The sequence below is a fragment of the Carassius auratus genome, chromosome 44 (assembly GCF_003368295.1).
Source record: "Carassius auratus strain Wakin chromosome 44, ASM336829v1, whole genome shotgun sequence".
In the NCBI taxonomy this organism is placed as follows: Eukaryota; Metazoa; Chordata; class Actinopteri; order Cypriniformes; family Cyprinidae; genus Carassius; species Carassius auratus.
In genome coordinates this window covers 12,389,975-12,401,020 of record NC_039286.1, presented here as the reverse complement: position 1 = coordinate 12,401,020, position 11,046 = coordinate 12,389,975, and the positions used below count along the sequence as shown (strand labels likewise).

Here is an 11,046-nt window from a genome sequence, read left to right as displayed (position 1 = left end):
GCATCATATAATAACTATTAATTACTAATACTGATAGTTCATCGTCTAGCTGACTACGTCTTTATTATTATTATTTTTTTTTTCTAAAATCCTGTCAAACATGCACAAACTACTAGCTAGTACTAAATATTGTAGAAACATAATTTTCTGTAAAGTTGCTTTGTAACGATTTGTATTGTAAAAAGCGCTATAAAAATAAACTTGAATTGAAAATTGAATTGAATATTATACAATCTATTCCATGCTGTCTTAAAATGAATTTATTACTTAATGATCTTAATTTATTTATTTATCAGTCTTTGTTCAAACACAAACACAATGAGATCAGAAAAGTTTTATTTTCACACGTTGCGTTTCTATAGCTGAATTAAATGAAAATATTAAAACATGTTGCAGCATGTCCAGTGCATAAACACACACTCACACTTCATACATTTATTCATGATATTACACACAGAACACAATGCATTTTACAAACTTGCATCTTTTGTATGTGTCAAACACTTATATATTAGATCCCTGAGCTAAAGCTAGGATTACAGCTAGCACCACGATCATAATTATTCAAGTTACAGGATCTGTATACAGTATGTATATTACTATAGTGTTCCACAATAATAACACGTACAGAACTGTAGATGATGTATTGCCCTGAAGAGTGTTACACTGTGACATTGATCTTTTAGGTTATGTGTGCAACTGCTAATAATAGTGAACAAAATGTGTCTAAGAGCTCTTTTGATGTTTTGAAACGTTACTCTCACTCGCTGGACCGGGGATCTGAACAATCACTCCAACTTAACTGGGTAACTTCTCATCAGAGCTAGAAAAGATTACAAAGAATATAACAACTTCATCTTGAGTACACGAATACCATGCTCTTGTATGTTTATGTCAAGCTGCAATGATGCCGCACTGTACATTAGATCGATTAATATCATGGATAATCACGTAGTCTGTCATTAGATGAAACTCAAATAATGAAAATATTCAAAAACTCACCATCGTAAAATTACTTTCACCATGTTCACATACACAGTTATGCCGTCATATACTGTCAAACTGTTTAAAGAAGCAGTGATTGTGTTGAATATTTATAACTTACCATTTGAATTTTTCGGTAGATGCAGTAACCAATCAAAAGGAGAAATATAACTACAGCTGCTGTTACTTTTATTCCCATTATAAGAGACCACTGCTGAGATTCTGCTGAAGAAGAAAAAAGCATCATAAATATTTGTTGAACAGAGTTTAACTTTAATTGTTTGTGGAAATTACACTATGCCGTATTTAAAGGGCACATGAAAAGTAGAATCAAAATGTCCTTGATATTAACACATATGAGAGGTTACTCTACAATAGAAACATACTGCAATTTTCACACTGAAACAGCAGAATATTGATCCAAAAGATTAATAATAATAGACCAAACTATTAATAATACTTGAGTGAACAAACAGGAATGGTCTTGTTTCACAACGGACTCTCACCGGTTTTTGTAAATATGTTGCATTTTGAAGCGTTTGTGACGGAGAGAGAAATTGAGGATGGAAGATGATTATTTTTGACAAATGTTTGAACTTTTTGATGCAAAAAAGCTTGATATGAACTTAATATGAGCATCTGAAAATGCATTTCATGACCCGTTTAATAACTTTAAAGCATCAACACTCCTCCTACAGTTAGTGATTTGCATGTAATCTTCAGATTATAATTGCAGATGCAGCATCAGTTCATGGATACTCTAATCATAATTACTCACCACTTAATATCTGGTGATAAACTGTTTTAATCGGTCGTGCCTGAGTCAGGTTGCTGTGTTTGACCAGACAGTCATAAATCCCATTGTGATTTGCATCGATCTTCACACTGGTTCTCATCTGAAAGGATCCATCATCATTGGGTCTGATTCCAGAAGATGTTTGGTTCACAAGAACAGATTCGTCCAATCTGATGTTCATCTCAATATCTCTGGGGTAGAAACCAGTGGCCAGACAGATCAGATTCAGCTTACTGTGATCATCAGGAGCTTTCCTCGCAAACACACGAACAACTGGTGAATCTGGAGCGGAAAATAATAAGTGACAAATATTTATAAAGACGTTGGTTTAGTTTAGTCACTATGGTTTCTGTGCTGGGAAAAAAATACAGAAGAACGCAAGTCATGTAGGCTCTGAATGACGATGAGTATGAGCCGTTTTCATTTTCATTTCATGATCGATGTCAGATTGAAAGTATCTCATGTATAATTGAAGCTACACTTGTAAACGGTGTGCAAGATTTTTATTAGTAAGATTTTAATCAATCAAGAATAATCAATGTGAATCAAGCCATTTTTGTTGCTAGTTGTTTTTCCATTATAATCCTATAGGAAATGGATAGAAAGTTGCCTACGTGCTGGAATGTTCAGAACTGAGGAGAAACATATGGCCAGAAACGGCCTTTCGTTATACAAAAATCGTATCGAGCCAATAGTGGACCCTCAACTCCCACGGGAACAAGCTGGCTTCCGGCGTGGTCGGTCAACGGTTGACCAGGTGACACTGCTCACCCAAGACATTGAGGACAGCTTTCAGGAAAAACAGAAGGCTGGAGTAGTGCTGCTTGATCTTACAGCCGCTTACGATACCGTTTGGCACCGCGGACTCCACCTAAAGCTACTAAAGATCATTCCCAACCGGCACATGGTGAAGTTCATCATTGAGATGGTGACGAACCGCAGCTTCACCTTAAAGACAAGTGACGGTCAATACAGCAGGCTTAGAAGGCTGAGGAATGGTGTTCCGCAGGGATCTGTCCTTGCACCGATGTTATTCAATATCTACATCCATGACTTACCGGAAACAACATCCCGGAAATATGGTTACGCTGACGACCTGGCCATTATGATGAGACAACAAACATGGGAGCAGATACAGGCCAGCCTAAACCAGGACATGGACACCTTGGCAGCCTACCTGCGTGAGTGGCGTTTACAGCTCAGCATCGGCAAGACAGTTGTAGCAGCTTACCACCTGAACAACAGTGAGGCCAGACGGGGAACTGGACATATTCGTTAATAACAAGCGTCTTGAGTTCCAGCAAGCCCCACGGTACCTTGGCGTACGCCTGGATAGATCTCTAACATTCAAACAACACCTTGAAGAAGTGACGGCCAAAGTGTCATCAAGGGTGGCAATAATTCGACGTCTCGCTGGTACTAGCTGGGGTGCAACTGCCAAGGTGCTTCGAATATCAACAGTAGCTCTCGTCTTCTCCACAGCTGAATACTGTGCCCCAGCCTGGTGCAGAAGCCCACACGCCAGGAAAGTCGACACTGCCATAAACACCGCCCTTCGGACTATAACTGGCTGCCTGAATTCTACCCCTGTCTACCATCTGCCAACACTAGCAGGAATTGCCCCGGCCGGCCTCCGACGAGAGGCTGCTACCCTCGCTCTTGCAAGGAAAGCCCAAAGATGCAACTGGCATATCCTGCACAATACCACCACAACAGCACTGCCTCCTCATAGACTGAAGTCCCGCCACCCGTACAACAAGGCGGCACAAGACCTGCTCAGGTCCATCCCTGAGGACCTGTCTACAGAGGCATGGCTCGCGGCAGCTTGGAAGCAGGAGTGGGAGTCAGCAGGACCCTCACGAATCCACCGTTACATCTTTGACCCTGGAGGCGGTCTTGAAGGAGAGGATCTGCCACATCGGCAATGGACTCTGCTAAACCGCCTGCGAACTGGGGTGGGACGTTACAAAGCATCGATGAGGAAGTGGGGCCTGGAGGACAGAGCAGTGTGTGAGTGTGGGGAGCCAGAGCAGACCACTGAGCACATAATCACCACCTGTCCACTGTATAAACCACCTTCGGAGGCCGGCCTCTTCGACGTGGGACCTGAGATGAGAACGTGGCTGAGTTCTACTGAGCTGGACATTTGATGACGACACACGAAAGAAGAAGAAGAAGTTATACAAAAACAAGTAGGGGCCTCAAAATTGCAAGCATTAGGAAAAGTTGACTATTTGGAAACGCCGTGTATAGGGTATATAATGAGATGCAACCTAGCATTTCGGGAGACCTCTCGGCTTTGTTTTGCTTAAAATAAAGTCTTTTCTTCTGAGAGAAAAATCCCTGACTGAGTTCGATTCTTTGGAGAACCGGCAAAATACACCACAGATTTGGCACCCCAGATGGGACAGGAAAGGAGCAGAGTAGACGACTGCTTTTGAGCTGACTGGTGAGCAACACACACACAGTGGTGGCCACCATAGAATAAGGTAAGCATTTTTTGCTTATATAATTAGTGTGTGTTGTTGACTGGTCAGTTCTGAGTGGTAAGGACACTTAAAATCTGCTCTTCCAAATTTAGGAAAATAATAGGATATCTAAATTGAAAAAGGGGTTTTACTCCAGAAGAAATAACTGCATGCACATATTTGGGTTATTAATAGGAAGGCCTTGGAAGGAAACCTCGATTTAAGACAAATATGGTGTAGGCAGAAAGACATGGCATGCTGTGGGTCTGTGTTTATTGGATAGCTGGGCCTAGGTAGGACAGTGATAAACGGATAAGCAGATTAAGGAAAAAATGCTTGCTATTTTCCTGCAATGAAGAACTTGCTTTACTAACAAAGAATAAGAGAACTGCTGTTTTCAACCAGATGATTTTGTTTTATTAAGGGACCACTGAAAGAAGAGGTTGAAAAGTGAAAATTAGAAAAAGAGCTGATTGCTCAGAAACAATTTGGTCAGAAGTTACATAGGTACATTTGATTAATGCAGTCTCTGAGTGTTAAACTTTCAGATGATTTCTGGAACAGTGCCTTGACAAAGGAAAGCAATGAAATGGAGTCTGTCGTGGAATGGCAAAGCAGCAAACACAGCTGCAGAGAGAAGAAGAGGGAGGGGCTGACGGATGTTCCCCTCCCCTCCTGAAAGAGAAGAACACACTTCAGCAAGGAGAAGACTGAAATTAAAGCAGGAAAAGGTGAATCTTTCACTTGAGACTTTTCCTGAGGGGGAAAAGAACATTATGAAATGCCAAACTCTGGCAGAAAGCAACCAGAAGCCAGACTGAGAAGAAGCAGAAAAACAACGGAGACCGTACGCCACAACATCAGGTCTTTGAGTGCCATCACAGACTGACGACCCAGTACAACAGCCCAGGCTGATGATGTCACCAGAAGGACTTCCATCCCTTCTGTGCACAGGTGCTGCATATTCAATGAACACTATAGAGACTGCTTCAAATGTTAATTATTTTATTTCATTATCTTGTTTACAATGTTTTACTTTTGATTATTCACTGGTCTCACAGCACTTCCTTAAATTCTGTGTTTTAACTAACTCTCTCAATCTGCTTTTCAATAGGTACCAGTCCAGCCTCATGTCTTAAAAAAAAAATAATAATAATTTTGACAGACAGAAGTGAGTACTTGACTCACCAATCAGATAAACATGGAGCTGGATTTGGCATAGTAAGGCTGTTTCATTAAACAACTAGGGGAAAGTGCATAACTAAATACTTGACAATAATGCTGAGCTCTTTGGGAAAGAAGAGAATAAATAAATAAAATAAAAAAGGGTATCTTGATGAACAATAGAAAAATATATATTGTTGAGAAAATAGAAATATTGGTCACTCCATGTTGTTTAAAGGTAATTTTCTAAGGTAAAACTGAATAAAATAATATTGAATAAAAAATTATTCCAGAGATCCAAAATCATGTAATCACATATACTGTCATCACTGGGGATAACCAGATGGAAATGTTGATGGTCATGGATCCTAGATTTACAGAGATCTCCAATCCTCTTCTCAGAGTCGCTCATGAGCAATAACCAAAAAGTATTTGACTAAACTTTAAATTAGACAAACACATGACATTTGAGAAATGATAATTGGCTCTCTCAAATGCCCAACGCCTAGGCCTAATATTCTAAACAAATTCATCTATGAGATTTTGAAAAAAGGAAGGAAAGAAAGAAAAGAAAAGTTTTTGGAAAAAAAAAAAAGGGGGAGTGAAAGTGTGTGAAAAAGCATGAATGATGGTATTGTATGGCATGAAAGAGAGTGTCTGACGAGACACTGATGCAATCCATCAATTTGCCCAAATAGCTGTATACAAATTTGAATGTGGGCCCACAGGGCAAACTTATGCCCAGTAAAATAATGACCATGGATGAATTTGGTTAAGTTTCCTGGTCAGTACCAAGGTCTTTGTTGTGGCAGAAAGAAAAACAGTGCCACACATGCACAGCGTATAACACGGGAAGGCAGAGCAAAGCAAGCTTGCTCTGTCTAACCAACATTTAACTTTCCTTTCAGCATATCATGATGGAGCTGATTGTGTCAAAAGGATGAAATATTGTCTTTCTGACTGTTAAAATAAATACAGTGGGTTGAGTGTTTTCCAGGTCAAAAGGCCTATGCTACTGAGCAAGATAGGAAAATATCCAGTGATATAGTGGAACTCAGTTTTCAAAACAAAGAGATATCTAAATAAGCAAATTGTTGAGAATAAAATTGAAAGGAATTAAAAAATAGTAAAGACAGCACTGGAATTGTGAAAACTCAAAAAGGGGCCAAGACAGCCCTCAACCCACATTACATTTCCACAGGTCACACCAAGAAGGACGACTAGCAAGATGAGCAAATTAGCATGCTTGATAACACTAACAAAAAATTAAGTTTTCCATTTACAGGTGACAGAAGTTCCAGTAAGACCAAGGAATGCTTCGCTCCATCAAAGAGAACCAGTGAGGGTGCAGTTATGAGCTCAAGAGAGCCTTGCATTAATCAGCAAAACGGTTACAGAGTGACACCTGAGTTCACATCTCTAACCTTAAAATACCCCAACCAGCTTCAACAACTCCACACAGCATGAAGTGAGGGATGAAGGGCGTGCTAGTAACCACCCACCCTTGCCAACGAGGGAAAGACCATTGCAACGACTCGCAAAGAGTCTCCCTGGTGAAGATAGAATGAGAGAGTGATGGGACTGCTACTGAGATCAAAATACTTGGGTGCAGATATGAGCCAACAAATAGAAAAGAAAAGGTGGAAAGAGAATTTTAAGTAATGGTAGATGAAGAATTTGAAGGTTATGAGAAGGGAAATATGGACGTAGGAAGATTTGAAGGGAGAATAGAATGAAAGGAGCAAAATAGAAAATTGAAGAAGGAAAAGTATGGGTTATGTTTTGGGGAAAATGCTGTATTTATAGAAGGGAGCATTTAATGAAGAACTGATAAAATGGAAAAGGCTAAGAATGGTAGATAAAATGTTGGAAAAGATAATAAAATGTAAGACTGGTTTGATTTACAGTTAGGAGCATGTGGAGCATAGTTTATAACTAAATAGGGAAAGTTTTCAGGAATTGCATTAATGACAGGAGATTTACTATTTTACTGTATACTTCCTATATTGAGGTCACTAGTCAAAGCCACAGTTAAGCAAATTAAATTCAAAGATATCAAAATAATGGGAAATTGATACAAGGTATCTAAGATGAAGATCAACTCTTATAATCTTGTGATATTCAATTTGTGATGTGATTTGTATTTGTATCTGTATGTATTTTTATGCCTTTTATACAAAACTGTGATAACCAGGCAAATGCTGAACCAATTGCACATTCATGCTTTTAACAATGTCTACTATTAAAGAGGGGTAAGGGAGACTGGATCTTTTACTCACTCCTTGTCAAATTAGGAGAGAGATGTTTGGTCCAGTAATCCCTCAGAGTGGATTTTCATAATCTAGTCACTGGAGATAATACAATGTGACTTATTTAGTCACTAGGTAGTGTAACTAATATGACTGGATTATGGAGTAGCACTCTGGATAAGAATAATCAAATGTGAGACTTATTAAGTCTCAAAGGGGAGAATATGTGGAAGATTTTTATTAGTAAGATTTTAATCAATCAAGAATAATCAATGTGAATCTAGCCATTTTTGTTGCTAGTTGTTTCTCCATTATAATCCTATAGGAAATGGATAGAAAGTTGCCTACGTGCTGGAATGTTCAGAACTGAGGAGCTATGAGGAACTATGGCCAGACAAGTTCCTTCAGTTTAACAAAAAAAGTAGGGGCCTCTCCTCCCTAGGGAGGGATTAAAATAGCAAGCATTAGGAAAAGTTGACTATTTGGAAACGCCGTGTATAGGGTATATAATGAGATGCAACCTAGCATTTCGGGAGACCTCTCGGCTTTGTTTTGCTTAAAATAAAGTCTTTTCTTCTGAGAGAAAAATCCCTGACTGAGTTCGATTCTTTGGAGAACTGGCAAAATACACCACAACGGTCAGATGCATTTCTGTATCCTTACGAAAAAGAAGTTTATTCAAGTGTGCTATAAGTATACTTCTTTTAAACCAAAAATAGGAAAGTATGCTTTTAGATTTTATGTACTTCTCAGAAATGGGCTTTAGGTACTCCTCAGAAATAGACTTAAAATTACATTTAAGTATACTTGACTTATACTTACAAAAAGTCTAAAATATATTTGAGCTATACTCCTAGAATGTGTTTTTTTTATTGTTTTACAGTAGAGGGCGCTAGTGCACATCTTCTGTACACAATTTCCAAAAAAACGAAGAAGAAAAAAGAAACCGCAGATACCAACACGTGTAACACGATCATCTGACATGAAACAACATCAAAACTGTAACGTTATGGAATAAAATGTTGACCGATGAAGATGTAATAATTACAGTTGCTTTCAACTTTCATTCTGAATCCAATTCATAGTCTTTTTTCAGCTTTTTGTTCAAAATGTTATTTCTTTCTTTTTTATGAAACTTAGCCACATTATGAAGCTAGAATAAAATGTTTTCGTTTACAAGCAGATACCCTGTTCTTTTTTGGACGTTTGGTATGTTCAGCTATTCATACAACAAAATATTTACAAATTAAAACCTAAATTGGGACATCGTAGTATACTTAAAGTGTAAAGTTCACTTAAACAAAACTAACTTGTATAAAACGACTAAACTAGAAGTTTACTGAGACTATACTTCAAAATACAAACATAGAGGTAAACTAGTTGTGTACAGAAAGTTTGCTACTTTTATATACTAGAAAGTGGGCCAATTTAGTCCCAAGGTGTATTGAAACAGTACACTTATAAGTATACTACTAGAACACTGATATTTGCTACATAAAGTATACTTAAAAATATACTGAACTTTACCTAAGTATGCTTAATAAAATAGTAGTATACTACTGTTTGGTAAAGGTGACTCTGACTGATTTTAAACTGTAATTTTTGCAGACCCTGAAATGGGTTATACTCTCATAACCTGAACTCAATTGAAAAATATGCTATAGCACCATTGAAAATATGACACATAAAGCCCTAGCAAAACCTGCTGTGTATTATATTTCTATATTATTATTATTTTTGTATGTTGAATTAAAAATATTTCTTTTTAAAGCTACTTTATATAATCTCTATTCATTGATTTTAATTTAACACAATAATGACTTTAAATATGCTCAATTTAATTAATTAGTCGGCATATCATGTAGGCTAGTTAATTTTACATAAAAAAAATCACTTGACAGCCCTATTTAAAAGCATAAAACATGATGGTCACTATGTAATTCCCACACACTGGTTTCAACTCATTAGTAATTATTTTTAAGTAAATCACCTCTGCATCGAGACATCCTTGAGCTGTCTCTAAACCTGATCCGATCAGAACTTACTCTTCTTTGTGTTGTTAAAGCTGGAGATCCAGTTCATGCAGGTCTTCAGGTAATGGTGCAGGAGTTTATTGCGTTCAGTTTGCTGATCCCATTTCATTTTGGTTTCTTTAGCTTTGAGGTTTTTATCAATCCACTGCTGAGTGTCAGAATTAAAGAACATAAAATCCTCTCCATCAAACCCATATTCATCAAATGCTCTCAGACTCACTGTTCCTTCAGGAGATTTCTCTAGTTCACAACCGATTACTCTCTGAAGAACATGGGGCTCTACAATCACAGAACAACACTTATGAGAAACTTACAGTACATAAAAAATACAAGACATATCATAACATGCCTGATAATGGATGACTAAAGCATGAAACTCACCAAAGCACTGAGAGTCTGTGCAGTTTGACAGAGAGTTTAACTGATGGAGGAACCAGTCTCTAGAATCAGGTGGAGCTTCAGGAGCATTGATCCAGTTATTTACACTCGATCTAATCCAAACTCTTTCATCATTACTGTAGTGAGCGATCTGTCTGTGATCACAGACGCCGACAGCTTTAAACGCAGTAAATGTGCTTGGTTTGAAGAACGCTGTAAACTCGTAGCGCAGGAAGTGCTTTTCTGTGGGTCAAAGAAAACACAAACAAAAATATAAACCAAACGCATTATGTAAACTGAGAGGAAAATTATGTTTGCTAAAAACATCTAACATATGAACTTAGCTTAAAAGTTTTTCAAATTTAGCTCAGAAGGAAGTGAGCACAGAAATGAATGAAATTTTCTCTTACCTTGCCTCGCGTCGCTTAGAAAAGCATAAGGCAACAAAAAAATGATTAAGATCGTTCTTAAGTCCATAGAAAATGCTGTAAATGGGAGATATATGAGTGCACTGTACGTGTACACGAAGGGCCTGGATACAAACATCTTTCACTTCCTGATGCTATGGGGGGACGGGGGGTAATTATACATGGGCGGGAGGTAATTATAGATTTTTATCTCACAATTGTGACTTTTTTTCTCTCAGAATTGCATCTTGCCAGAACTCCATCACAGTTTCCATTAAAACCAATAAAACCATTACAAATGTGTTGGTTTCTGTAGTTTTTTCGGCAGAGAACACTTCAGTGGTATGAGATTGAGATTGATTTCCTGTTAAACCGTCAGCACTGAACTGCAGTGTCTCACTATTTATAGTGAATTCAGCTACAAACTGGATCATCTAGCATGTATTCTGAGCTGCAGCTCATCATATTAACGGAGCTAAACTGGTTACCGCACATGAACATGTTATAAGATTTGTGTTGGATGTCTTCGACATGGAAAGCATTCATCTTCTGAATGGAAAAATCGAT

At 38.0% G+C, this 11,046-nt stretch overlaps 1 protein-coding gene across 2 annotated transcripts; it reads right to left on the bottom strand.

The window, feature by feature from the left end:
* Positions 1 to 320: 320 nt before the first annotated feature.
* LOC113062546 (major histocompatibility complex class I-related gene protein-like) lies at positions 321 to 10,823 on the bottom strand. 2 transcript variants are annotated; one of them, XM_026232457.1, is made up of 6 exons: positions 10,483 to 10,823; positions 10,076 to 10,315; positions 9,707 to 9,973; positions 1,763 to 2,062; positions 1,106 to 1,206; positions 321 to 823 (listed from the first exon to the last, which is right to left on the bottom strand). In XM_026232457.1, exons 1-6 carry the CDS (start codon positions 10,616 to 10,618, stop codon positions 818 to 820), a joined length of 1,050 nt encoding a protein of 349 aa, XP_026088242.1. In that variant the 5' UTR covers positions 10,619 to 10,823; the 3' UTR covers positions 321 to 817. The 2 variants fall into 2 exon arrangements, with proteins under 2 accessions (XP_026088242.1, XP_026088241.1); XM_026232456.1 differs by having other exon boundaries at positions 1,106 to 1,209; positions 10,483 to 10,822.
* Between the last annotated feature and the right edge of the window lie 223 nt (positions 10,824 to 11,046).

Coding starts and splice junctions, on each gene's coding strand:
- LOC113062546 (XM_026232456.1), bottom strand. CDS start 10,618: ATGTTTGTATCCAGGCCCTTCGTGTACACGTACAGTGCACTCATATAT. Junction 9,974..10,075: donor CACAGACTCTCAGTGCTTTG/GTGAGTTTCATG, acceptor CTGTGATTGTAG/AGCCCCATGTTCTTCAGAGA. Junction 2,063..9,706: donor CTTTAACAACACAAAGAAGA/GTAAGTTCTGAT, acceptor TTTCCGCTCCAG/ATTCACCAGTTGTTCGTGTG.